This window comes from Prionailurus bengalensis, chromosome C2 (genome assembly GCF_016509475.1).
Source record: "Prionailurus bengalensis isolate Pbe53 chromosome C2, Fcat_Pben_1.1_paternal_pri, whole genome shotgun sequence".
Lineage (NCBI taxonomy): Eukaryota > Metazoa > Chordata > Mammalia > Carnivora > Felidae > Prionailurus > Prionailurus bengalensis.
In genome coordinates, this window is record NC_057350.1 from 70,258,836 (window position 1) to 70,272,413 (window position 13,578).

At 43.6% G+C, this 13,578-nt stretch overlaps 1 protein-coding gene across 20 annotated transcripts in view; it reads left to right on the forward strand.

Annotated features, from left to right (window-relative positions):
- KALRN (kalirin RhoGEF kinase) overlaps positions 1-13,578 on the forward strand; it is a 677,424-nt gene that overhangs the window by 301,897 nt on the left and 361,949 nt on the right. For all 20 annotated transcript variants that reach the window (XM_043594359.1, XM_043594361.1, XM_043594360.1 and 17 more), the window contains exon 10: positions 12,618-12,740. In XM_043594359.1, coding sequence (XP_043450294.1) covers positions 12,618-12,740 — 123 coding nt within the window. The remainder of the gene's footprint in view (positions 1-12,617; positions 12,741-13,578) is intronic.

The following is a 13,578-nucleotide window of genomic DNA, read 5'->3' on the forward strand; positions in this document are numbered from 1 at the left end:
GAGGTGACACAGTAGTAGGAGAATAAGGATTCAAATCCAAGTCTGTCTGACATCAGGTCTTGCTCTTAGCCTCTCTGCTATGCCACAGGCACTATGCTACCTGACGGGAATGCAGGGAGATCCAGCCTCTCCCCTTGAGATGTTTGTAAATTATTGCTGGAATGCCATTGCTCAAAGGGCCCTGGTGGACAAGTTGGTCCCGAAGGATGGGACTTGCCCAAGGTCATGTAGCCTGATAGCTGAGATTCATCCTCAAACCACCTGTCCAGTAAGTCTCACACAGACAAGTCATACTCATACCCAAATACTCTTTCCTGTCTACTCTGTCATTATAAAATTGCCTTCTACAGTCATTTATCTCTGATACAAATTTCCCTAGAACAGACACTACCCATTCTCATGTTTTTCACACTCGTGTTGTCAGCATTGCTGATGCTCTTCTTTGTGACATGTATCTTGAATAATATCCATTTGCCCATGCGAGTACTTAGCAGTATTAAAGTTTCCAATTAAGTTATTTGATGGTCATAATCCAATTACTGAAATACATTCAAGAAGATGATAGGTGACTCTTTGGGGAGGGTGAACACCCCAAAAGAAACCAGGGTTGAGGCTCAGCTGCAGTAGGGAAGATAGGGAGGGAATCGAGGGAAGGTTCTCATTAGGTTTGCCTTCTGATTGGAGAGAAGATAGGGAAACATCCTAAACTTTAACCTCTCTGGTGTCCCTGATCTTAGAGGGAGCATTCTAACCCTCTGTCCATCCAGCCTTCTCCAAGTGTTCCCTACCTAGAATTGGCAGGGTTGGGGAGTGAGCTCTAGAGACTTGCCTCAGACATGCTCAGACCCTCCTGCCTGGGAATTGCTTGGATTTCTAGTACCCCTCACACTCTATACTCTAATCCTCCAATCCCTCCCCACCCCACCCGGGGCCCCTTCCTCTTGGCCCTACTTTCTGTCTTCCTCTCTCCCCTTCCCTGTCATGGTCTCTCTCTTGGTGCTTACTTTGATTTTCTGTATGCAAACTCTTCTCTGATTGAAGAGTAGTCATTCCATGGTGAGCACTTTCTAAGGAAGGACCTAGGTGCCTCCAACTGGCAGGGCTAGGAGGCTGGTGGCACCTGGGAGATGGTGAGAGAAGTCGCTTCCCGGGAGTTACTGAGCCTCAGGGCTTTCTTGATGCATGGAAATTTTAAGTGCATTTAATGTCCTTAATTCCTTTTTATTATTATGTTAATTATTGAGAAGCCGGCCATCTTCCAGGGTCCTGTTTTTCTGATAACCCCTATTCTCACCGTGTCCTTGACCCAACAAGCTATTTCTGAAACCTTGAATACAAGGCTAAAGAATAAAAAGACTAGCACTTTATAACCAGTGGAGAGCTATTCAGAGATTTGAGCAGAGGAAACATGCTATCGATTGAGTCTGAGGTGACTTGGTGCCAGTGGAAAGCTGAGTTGGAGTGCGAGGCTTCTGGGAGCCACAATCATCATGTGGCCATAAAGCATGAACTAGGGAATGGGGCAAGGGTAGATTTGAGAGCACCTGTGAAAAGATCACTAGGACCTTTTGTTAATGGAAAACAAGCAAGATGTCAAGTGCAAATGCGGAACTATATTTTCAGAGTGTGGTCCTTAGACTCCTGGCATTAAAATCATCTGCTCGGAGTGGAGAACTTGTTACAAACACAGATTATCTAGCCCTGTTCTGTATTTTTTGTTTCAGAATCTGTGGATAATGTGGGGTCTGTTGTCAGTGAGCAAGAATGTCCTGTCCCATTCTTGGGGACCAAGGATTCCTATCCCTTCAAAGGTCCTTCTAGCTGGGCTAAGAATCAAATTGATATGAGAAAGATTAACAGAGTTTGATTAAATAAAATTTAATAGGTATATGTATGGGGAATCCACATAAACATGAAAATTCCAAAGACGGGCAAAATGAGGTATATACGTCATTCTGAACTAAGGAGAATGGGGTGGGGGTCCGACATTGCAGAGGAAAGGAATGCGTGTCACAGGGCATTAAGAAGAGCAGAGATGTTTGGTAATTAGATGTTTACCCTATGGGTCACTCAGATAAAATTTGTCTCTACTAATAACCCTTATTCTAAACCCAATTTAGATTCTTCTGTGTAGTTAAGGGAGACCACAGGGTCTCAAGTGCCTTCAGCTCAAAATAATCCACATGCCAAAGTGGCACATTTTGGGGGTTGGGGGTGGAGCTGCCCTGAACACCCTGCCCTAAGTTTTAAAATGAACACCAGGTGATTCTCAAGTATTCTGAAGTTTGAGAACCTCTGACTTAAGACATCCAGGCCTTAGTGATGAGAAGTACAGGTATTAAGGCACCAGGGTGAAGAGATTCAAGGAGATGCCGAGGACAAAGATGAGTTCCGGTCACCCCAGCCTTGGCCTCATTGAGAAGGGACAGGTGTGGGCTGGCTGGGAGTAGAGGGCTGCAGGGTGGAAGCAGCTGAAACTCTAGGGCTTCATATCTGTTGACCAGCTTCTGCCCAGCATTGGTCTGTCAGGCCAAGGGACCACATTTCTCAGGGGAAAAAGAGTAGATACCTGCTAATGAGTTTCAGCTGAGATTTCTCAGAAAAATGATAGCTTCTCCTGCCATACCAAGACACTTATTTTTATTTATTTACTTTTTAAATATTTGTTTATTTATTTATTTTAATTTTAATTTTTTAAAATTTACATCCAAATTAGCATCTAGTGCAACAATGATTTCAGGAGTAGATTCCTTAATGCCCCTACCCATTTAGCCCATCCCCCCCCAACCCCTCCAGTAACCCTCTGTTTGTTCTCCATATTTATGAGTCTCTTCTGTTTTGCCCCCCTCCCTGTTTTTATATTATTTTTGTTTCCCTTCCTTTATGTTCATCTGTATTGTCTCTTAAAGTCCTCATATGAGTGAAGTCATGTGATTTTTGTCTTTCTCTGACTGATTAATTTCACTTATCATAATACCCTTCAGTTCCGTCCACATAGTTGCAAATGGCAAGATTTCATTCTTTTTGATTGCTGAGTAATACTCCATTGTATATATATATACCACATCTTCTTTATCCATTCATCCATCGATGGACATTTGGGCTCTTTCCATACTTTGGCTATTGTTGATAGAGCTGCTATAAACATTAGATGCATGTGTCCCTTCGAAACAGCATACCTATATCCTTTGGATAAATACCTACTAGTGCAATTGCTGGGTCGTACAGTAGTTCTATTTTTAATTTTTTGAGGAACCTCCATACTGTTTTCCAGAGTGGCTGCACCAGCTTGCATTGCCACCAACAATACAAAAGAGATCCTCTTTCTCCACATCCTCACCAACATCTGTTGTTGCCTGTTGTTATTGTTAGCCATTCTGACAGGTATAAGGTGGTATCTCATTGTAGTTTTGATTTGTATTTCCCTGATGATGAGTGATGTTGAGTATTTTTTCATGTGTCGGTTGGCCATCTGAATGTCTTCTTTGGAGAAGTGCCAAGACCTTTATTTTGATCATACTTGTTCCAAAGAAGGCACAGAAAATGACTTGCTGGTAAGTGGGCATTTCAATAGCGCCTACTGCTCTCCGGGCTCAGGTGATGGGAACTGAATGGTACGGGCACTGTGTGAGCCACTCCCCTTCAGGACTCACATTCACTGTGCTCTGCCAGGAGAAAGAAATAATGACATGATAGACTGCCCTGGGTGCTCTTATACATCGTGTGTACTGGAACCTTTAACAGAACAAAATGTGTTGTAGACAGATGATTTGTGTGTTTGCTCTTTTTTACTGGCCTCAGAATATGGTTTTCTGAAGAGTAGGAGCCTAGGGCCTGGGGAGGGGGGGAAGGGGTAGTTGCTGAGAGGGAGGGGTTCTTCAGTTTACTTAAAACAAGAAAAACTTCCTGCTTATTTTACTGTGAATCAGATTATGACGCAGGCTTAATAACCTGTGTCGAATAAGATGATTGATCAGGGGGAGCCAGATGAGGAAATCAGAGAGCTGGAATTCTGATTCCTCATGTGTTTGTCAGTTGTCTCCATTTCCTTTAATCATACAGGAAGGAAGTTCTCAAATCAGATGGGATGAGTTCATTCAGTCATTTATTTAGCAAATGCTCTTTGAGAACCCAGCCACGAACTAACAAAGCCCCTGCTCACATGGAGCATACATTCAGGACAAAGAGAGAAAATACCACCACTAACAAATGGATATGTAATATTTCGTATAGTGATAGTCAGCGATGTATGGAGAGAAAGCTGAATGAATAAGCCATGGGGATGTGTTTAAGAAGAGGTTCCAGGCATGTGGAATGGGATCTAAGAAGTCCTTGATACTAGAATGAGCTGGGTGCATTCCTGAAGATGAGAGAATGGCCAGGGTGGCTGTTGAATAGACAGCAGGACAAAAGGGTGAGAAGTTTGAGGAAATGGTCCAAGTCAAATCAGACTTATAAGCTAGAAAGACCATTTGAATTTTCTAAGTATGGTCAGAAACAATTGTAGAGTGTTTAGTAAAGGGAATGTCGTGAATTGATTTATGTTTAAAGAAATAGGTCCAGCTCCTGAGTGGTTGGGGGTGTCATGAGTAAAAAGAGGAAGACTAGGGGAGCATGGATGGCTCAGTCAGTTAGGCGGCCAACTTCGGCTCAGGTCATGGTCTTGCGGTTCATGAGTTTGAGCCCCGTGTCAGGCTCTGTGCTGACAGCTCAGAGCCTGAAGCCTGCTTCAGATTCTGTGTCTCCCTCTCTTCCTGCCCATCCCCTGTTCGTGCTCTGTTTCTCTCTCAAAAAATGAATAAATGTTAAAAAAAATATTGAAAAAAAAAAAGGAGGAAGACCACTGAGAGGGCTGGGGGGTGAGGGAGGAATGCTGGTGGCTTGGATTGGTAGTCGTTGTGTAAGAAACTGTGTATAAGAAAGGGTTAATAAGAAAGAATCTCAGGCTTGCGCTAAGCAGTGGGGCAAATTCTGGTATCTTTTGTTGAAGTGGAGAACACCAGGAAAGGAGGCCAGAAGAGAATCAAGAGCTCTGTTTTAGATATGTTAAGTCTGTGGTGCCCATTATATGCCAAATTGGAGATGGAAAGGAGGCCATTGGGTATGAGTCAATCTCAGAGAAATTCAGGTTGGAGCTGTGACTATGGAAATGACTAGCTTATCAATGATACTTAAAGCCATGGAACTGGGTGAGATAATGCAGGGAGTAAGAGAAGAGAAGGAAGAGATCCAGAACCCGAATCTTCAGGTATTCCAAAATTTAGAGGCTGGGAAGACTAAGACAGTTCAGAAAAGAAGACCACAGTGAAGGTAAGTGAGTCAAGAGCAATTCCTATTGAGGACAGTGTCCAAGGAGCTAATACAGAAATGTTTCTGAAAGAGGGCAGGTTCTTCCTCTTAAGTGGGCCTGAGCAAGGTGGGCATCTCCACAGGGTGAGAGGGCTGCAGTGGCCCAAGAAGGTCAGACCCCAAGTGGGCTGAGAATATCTTTGTGTGGGAGGGCAGCTCAGCACCAGAAGTCCCCAAGGAAGTGTGGTCCAGAGTGGAGTGGAGAGAGAGTCCCTCTACAGGGGCATCCTGGTGCAGGGTGTTAGAGCACCTGTAAGAGAGGGTAGCCTGGGGTAGGTGCAGACTGAGCAGGGTAAGGAGACCATCCACAAGGGACGGGCCCTATGGTGTGCAGTGTCACGGCCCGGGCTGAGTGAGGAGGGCGTCCATGCAGAGAGGGCAACCCCACTTAGAGAATCTGAGTCCAAACAGGGTGAAGAGGTGTCCACACAGGGAGGTAACCAGGGGAAATTTATTAGGAAGTGGTCTTGGAACCCCTGAGGAGGGAATCCTGACTCCACTATTTGAGAGGTGCACAAGCTCAGCCAAGTTAATTAACCTCTCTGAGACTTATTTGCTTCATCCAAACATGGGGATAATAACTCTCACTTCCCAGTGCTGTGGTGAGATAGCACAGATGAGGTGATGAGCCACATCCCCTGGCCAGGTGCTTGACAAAGAGTGAACCCTCCACAGACAGTAGTCTCTTCTTCTGAGGAGGGGAGTTGCTGTACCCTCTGTATAATAAAAGACCTCCATATAAATAAAGAAATATTTGAGTTGGAAGAAGACTTAGGGAGATGGTCTGATCCAGCGTTTCCATTTGAGGCAGTAAGGTCCAGAGATGAGAAGGTGCACACCCAGCTGGATCACAGCTGGTTAGGAGCAGAGCTGGGACCAGAATCTAGGTTCCTTTTAATCCCAAAGATGGTGTCTACAAATCTTGCTGACCATGGTGGTGCCACATTTTAATGATGCTTTAGGAACCTAAAATACTTTTATATGTAAGTAGAGCTGAGATACAAACTTAAAATTTCTAAGGTGGATATCTCTGGTTTGCCTCTAAAACTAAGATTCCATCACATTAGAAGAATTCAAAAAATCAGTCCCATAACAGCAAGCAGCTAGGCCCTTGATTTTCTCCCATTAATTCATTTGCATTCATGGCCACCGTTTAGAAAAATATCAATAGTTCTCTTCAAAATGACTTCTTTTCTTTCCCTTAGCAGCTAGAAAGGCCTGTCTCCTGCCCTGAAAAGCGCCCTGCCTTTTGTGTGCTCATTGGAATAAACACAATTAGATGAGGAAGAAAGGGGGCAATTAGGGAATTATGTGTAATGGCTGTTAGATTGGCTCCAGTATCCGGTTCAGGATGTGAGTATCTCTCTTGGAAAAGACTGTTCTGGGAAAGGACTAATTTCTGGTTGAACAGTTGGGGCACAAGAAAGGAAGAAGAGCTTTACAAGTTGTTTTTAAGACAGCCTGCCTGCTGGAGTGGCCAGGAGTCCTGGGTGTTTGTTCCCAAAGAAAGGGCACATATCAGGCCTCCAGAATAAGACAGCACAGCCTCTCTCAAGATGGTAGGGCAGGAGGCTCAGCCAGACTGCCCTTGACAGTAGGGCAGGATGCTCAGCCAGACTGCCCTTGACAGCTCCCAGATAGAAATGTTCTCCAGTATCTCCTGCATGTGCAGGGCCAGCAGGGATGCTGGGGGCAGGGGGAGGTGGTGGAAGGGTAGGATACAGTGGTGAAAATCCCACACTCCTCAGGAATTAATCACCTGTCAGGTGGGGCAGTGGGGAGGGTGGAGGCACACCAGGAGAGAGCTCTGGGTGCAGACTGAGAGAGGGTCTATGACAGAGTGAGGGAGGGGAGCATGGAGCTGACACATTCACCCCAAAGTCTTGTGCTGGGGATGAGCGTGAGCCGAGTGCAGTTCAACACGTCCTGAGCAAACCAGGCTGTTCTGTGTCTCACAAGGATGTCAGAGTCTAGTGGGAGAGACAGGCCTGGCGGCAGTAATTGTGGTTTGAGAAGAATCAGGGAAGAGTGGCATCCCACCCCCCAGCCCAGGCGGTTTATTGAAGAGAAGTCTTTATAATAGTCTTTCCAGAACTAGTAATTCTGAGATGGTGCTTCAAGGATGAGTAGGAAGGAAGCTGGGAAGTGGATGTAGGGAGAAAAAAGGGACATAGACATTTCAAGTAAAGTTAAAAATAGTAAAACTCAGGAGGCAAGAAGCAGGTTTTGGGGCATTTAGGGGTGAGGCAGGGACTCATTGGAGGTGGGGTTGAGAGGGGGTGGGGTGACCACAGAGGACTCTGCATGTCAGGTTAAGGAGCCCCTCAAAAACTATGTTCTAGTGAAATGTCCACTCAAGAATGCACAGGTTAATTCCATTTAAGCCTAAATTTGTGTTTTTCAAATGGATTGGTGTCCCTATTTTTTTTTATTATTAGCATCCAACTATATTAACAATTTATAACTTATTTTTAAACCTGAGTGTATAAAAATTGTTCCTTTGAAACTAAGGGCACATCTTGCCAGAATCAGATTGACAACTATCACTGGGTAGTGCTTCCCACTCAAGTTCACAGGCATAACTGTCATTTATCAAAACCAGAGCATATGAAAATGGAAAGAAAAAAAAATCTGTTATCTCTGTGCCATCCCTCGTAACTCATTTGCTTCTACACTGGTGACCGGACCTTTCTTCCATGCTGTATTCCAAGCCATGCCCCAGGGGGTGAGCCTCCACCTGCCTCTCCATTGCCCCCATACCCAACCACCAAATCCTGGCCATTCTCTCTCCCAAATATTACTCAGACCTGTGTCTCCACGGACACCGCCATCAGACTTGCCTGAGCCACCAGCACCTCTTGTCAGGATTTCTACAATAACGTCCTGTTTTCTCACCTCTACTCTTGTTTTCCTTGGAATCTCCACAAAGCAGTCAGAGCAATAGCTTTTAAATGCAGGTCTTTCTCCTCCTTGTAGCCCTTTGGTGGCTCTTAGGCTGAACCCTGGAATCTGACTGGGCACACTGGGGCTCGGCAGGTCTGGTTCCTGCCTTCTCCCAGCTCATTTCCTGCTTACCCCTATTCAAGCCATGCTGATGGTTTTCATTCCTTGCTTGGTTAAGTCCTACTCTCTCTCAGGTCTCAGCTAAACCTCACTTCTTCAAAGAGGCCTTCCCTGACTGTTGGCACTTTTCACCATTGCAATAAGTGACCAATTGTGTGATCTCATGCCTGGTGCCTGTTCCCCACATAGACTGAGCTCCCAGAGTCAGGGTGGTGCCTGCCTTGTTTCATACTGCACTCTGGGCTATTCTAGTGCCTGGCACTGGGGCACAGTAAGACTAGTAAGTATCTGTTTGAATATGTGATATTCACATCCCACATGTGCTTCTTTGATCCCCGAAGAACCTGAACACAAAAACTAAAAAATAAAACCATCTTAGGGTATATGTGCCCTTTCGAATCAGCATTTTTGTATCTTTTGGATAAATACTGAGTAGTGCAGTTGCCACCAACAATAGCCAAATTATGGAAAGAGCCCAAATGTCTATCACCTGGTGAATGGATAAAGAAGATGTGGTATGTATATATATGTTTATATATACACACACAAAATGGAATAGTACTTGGCAATCAAAAAGAATGAAATCTTGCCATTTGCAACAATGTAGATGGAACTAGAGTGTATTATGCTAAGTGAAATAAGTCATCAGAGAAAAACAAATATCATATAATTTCACTCATGTGTGGAATTTAAGAAACACAGCAGTTGAACATAGGGGAAGAGAAGGAAAAATAAGATAAAAATAGAGAAGGAGGCAAATCATAAGAGACTTAAATACAGAGAACTGAGTGTTGCTGGAAGGGAGGTAGATGTGGGGATGGTCTAAATGGGTGATGGGCATTAAGGAGGGCACTTGTTGGAAACAGTGGGTGTTATATGTAAGTGATGAATCACTGGGTTCTACTCCTGAAACCAATACTACACTGTATGTTAACTAACTTGAAATAAATAAATAAAATAAATAAATAAATAAATAAATAAATAAAGAAAGAAAGAAAGAAAGCCACCTATGTTGGAAACACTTGAATACCAATTCAAAGCCATTAATAGATATTAACTATCAACCTGTACTATCTTGACTGAAATTCATCAATGATTATTTTAAGTAAAATTCCATAAGATGAGAATTAAACAGGGATAGCTAATAAGGGGTACCTTGATGGGTATACACACTTTGGTAGGGGTTCAGGGATTTGGCTAGAAATGCAATTTATTCTTTAGCCAGTGATGCTCAGAGTCTGGGACTCACCAGAAACTGAGGGATATCCAGACTTCCAATGCTGCACGTTCATTGACAGAGTGTAATGTAATTGTCAGGCACTGCTGGTATCTGCTCAGAAAGCACATTTCTGTGCTGTGCAGTCTAGTGGGAAGCTGGGTGGTACTCTCAGGATTGTGGGACATGGGATCAGGGTCAAGAGAGCATGTGGTCTAAATGCATGTCAGGCAACGCTGGCTCTAAATGAACTGTCTGAAACGAAATAGTCAGAAATCAGTGTTTTAAACAGTACTTCCTATAGTGATTATGTTTCTCTATTCCCAGGTACGTTTGCAGTCTCTAGGTATTACTAAAGGAATTTTGTCCATATCCTAAATCATTTGCTTTTTTATTTGTTAAACTGATTTCCATGCAGTCCCTGCATCTTTGCTGAGATCACACGTGTTTCCCCAGCTTCAGTCCCAATGGCAGAAGTTAGGCTAAATGGAGACAATATAACAACACAGAGCAATCAAAATTATGTTTGAACTGATAAAAGCCTATCAGATATGAAATAAATACATTTTTAAGAGGTTAAGGTAGAGCTAATTAAGTAACCTTAGTGTCGTTAACTGATAATGAACTGACATTTTAAAGAAAGCAAAAGAACTTAAATAGGACGCAAATTGCTCTTTAAAAAACAGTTTATAAGTTGTGAAATCACCCATAGGGAGTATAAAAGCTAACCATTTGTGAACCAGTGGGTGAAAAGCTTTCCTGTTAAACCAATTTGTTTTAGCATAACAAACCCTATTAAAGCGAGAGAGAAACAACAAAATGAAACAAAATAAATTCACTGAAACATCGCCAGACAAGCAGGTCATACTTAACTGCTCAAAACTAAATAAAAAAAATAATAATTGTAATCTGAAAATCTGTCATAAATTCCAAAGCCTTTGTGAAAAACCAAAAGACAGCTCTTTTGTATATAAAAGTTATCAAAATTATCCATGAATTTCAATGCATTCTCAAAAAGGGATTAACGCAAGTCTAAATATGCATAAAAATAAAACCGCACTGTCTGTGGTACACAATATATGGGAAACTTTGTGGGCCATGCAGGCTGATGCCCATCATCCTCGTTACAACAGAGAATTGTGGGATCAGATTGTGTCGAGTCAAGTAAAAATGCACTCTCCTGATTTTCTGTGTGTTGAAATTTCACCATACATAATTCTGGAGAGACGTGGGCTCTTCTTTCCTCTAAGAAAGGAATCTTTCGAGTTCCTTTCAGTGCTGCCTTTCAGTGTTTGCAAAAGGTAAAAATCCAGTTCACTTATGACTGCAGTTTATTTTCACAGACATGCTTCTGGAATATGAAAAGCATATATTGCCAGAATTTGTTATATAAGGTATTTAAGTCTCTACACCCAATGTTTATATAGTCATTTCCTAAAAAGCCTCTCTTTTCTCCTTTTTAATGGACATTCCAGTTTTGTTAAGTGAATGTTTGTCAAACCTCATTTTTATATTCATACATACATTTCTCTGACCTAATACCAGTCCTATTGTGGGCTTTATGATAGTGTCGATGGAGACTTTGAAGGCTTCTATACTTTGCACAATTGCAAGTATAATTTATCTCAAATGTTAAAGGAAGTGAAGCCAAAGGCAAGGTTCTGTGGAGCCAGAACTCCCATGCCTGTAGTCCATGGAATGATCTGGTCTGTCTGCTTGCCACTGGGCAATCTGTAGAAGAAACAGAGGAAGGGACTAAAGCATCCTTTTAAACAGGCTCAGTTCATCTAAATCATTTTCCAGAAAGTCATTCTAGAACCTAGGAAGGCTAGTACATCGTTAATCAAATGTTCAGGTCAAGTCCAGAGTAACAGGAATGGAGTGGACTTAGTTGTCTTGGCAGGGTCTCTAACAGGTGTGTCTGTGCACTCTAACTGATTTAATTGCAGCCACCTGCTTCACTGAGCATTAGCTCTTCAGAGATGAACTGAAGCACCAGGAGATGAACTGCTTCCCTCTCCCTGAGAGGCACACAGTTTTGTTAGGCCATCAGTGTGAAAGCAAAACAGGTGTTAAAGGCTTTAGGCCCCGCCCCGCCCCCCCACCGCCACCCCCACCCCCACCCCCCATACATTTCAAGGCTCCTGCTAAAGGGTTTCTACTCCTCCTGTCCAGTGTTCCCCAGGACAACATATTTTCTCACCTTCTCAGCATCCCCTCCCTTGTCCCTCTACTTCTCCAGCTTCTCTCAATACCAAGGAAAATGTCCTGAGGCCAAATCACTAGATCTTGAGTCTAGAAATACACGGGGTCTCCACTGCTTCCTGGCAGAGAATCATAGATACTACAGGCCTTAGGATGCAAAGACCTTAAATTATCATTTGTTAACTGTTAGTTGATCAGTGCTGGTTGGAAGACAGGGCTGGAAAAAGCCTGAAAGGATAGTTTTCCTAGTGATCACTATCTGGAGCAGCCAGGTGGGGTCTAACCAGTACAGACTTTACTCTCAAGATTAGGAAGGGAGTCCCAGAAGCCCGAGAAGGCAGGGTTCCCATGACTAGTTGCCTCTGCTGTGAGCATTGTTACGGTGCAGTAAGGGAGGAGTAAGCCATGAGGGCCAGGGAACTGCCCTGACCTGATGCTGCCTAATTTCCTGCCAGCATCCCTGAATTTATGTGGTTGGAGTAAAGGTAGTAAGAGGTTTAAACTGTGCCTGATAGTCTGTGTAGCTTATTTAAAATAATGGACTAATTAAACCTGGGAAAACAGAAAGGGTAATGAGGGAATATTCTGGACACGAAAGATGAGTTGAATTTAGTGAAGGGTGGGACTGTTACATTGCCAATGACAGCAATGAAACCCCTGGATGGACAGTGGATTGAACATTTCCAGCTGTTGTGCTGCTTTCCGATTGGGATGGGAACTGTAGGACTCTTGTGGTAGCACATGTAGTCTCAGGTTTTTCCTTCTGTCTTCCTTCTCTGACCAGGTGTTGGATTGGATTGAAAACCATGGTGAGGCCTTTCTCAGCAAACACACCGGGGTTGGGAAGTCCCTGCATCGAGCCCGGGCCCTGCAGAAGAGGCATGATGACTTTGAAGAGGTGGCTCAGGTGAGATGCTGTTTGGTCGTGTGTGTGTGTGGAGCTGGGTAAGGGAGACCAGGGCTATGGCTTTGGTATTTGGTGAGGCATGTTGGGGTGATAGCCCAATGGCTTCTGGGCTGCCTTCCTGCCTGATGGAAGGAGACCCTTGTCTGTTTTGGGATCACTAGGTGAGTGATGAAGAGACCCTTAGTTTATGATCTTCAAAGCAAATTTCCTGCCAGCATGATATGTAAATGCCTTGTCACAAGGTAGTAATGGTGGAAGGAACTGACATTAGAAACAGCAACAGCCCAGAACTACTGCTTATGGTTATCCCTGTAGGCAAGTGGGAGCTGAAAATCAGCATTAGCTCTGCTTGCAAAGCTGTGCGTCTTCCAGGACCTGGAGGAAGAGATGGCACCTGTTCACCACATCATGTAGTCACAAGGCTGAATGTGCCCAGAGAACATGGTGTAATATTCAGTCTTTTAGCTGAGTTGCACATGTAATCCCAAAAGGGCATTTTTATCTAATTACACAAAGATGCTGTGAGAGGTCTTGACCATTTGAGTTCATGATAGTTATACAGGAGGGTTTTTTGTTCTGAGCCTCCAGCCCCCAAATTTTATCCTAACTCTTATATTCCTCTTTTGGGGAATCTCCGATGGATTCTGAACATCTTCATCTTCAAGATGAAATACTACCTTGTCCACTTATATTGTCAAGTGTGATCAGTTGCAGTGGAAACTAAGACTGAGGACTAAAGCAGGGAAGGGGCATCTGACGAGAATCCGTATGGGGCAGAAGGGAGGATGACAAAGTTAGGGTTTGCCACATGACAGCTTTAACCAGGGCTGGCTCTGAT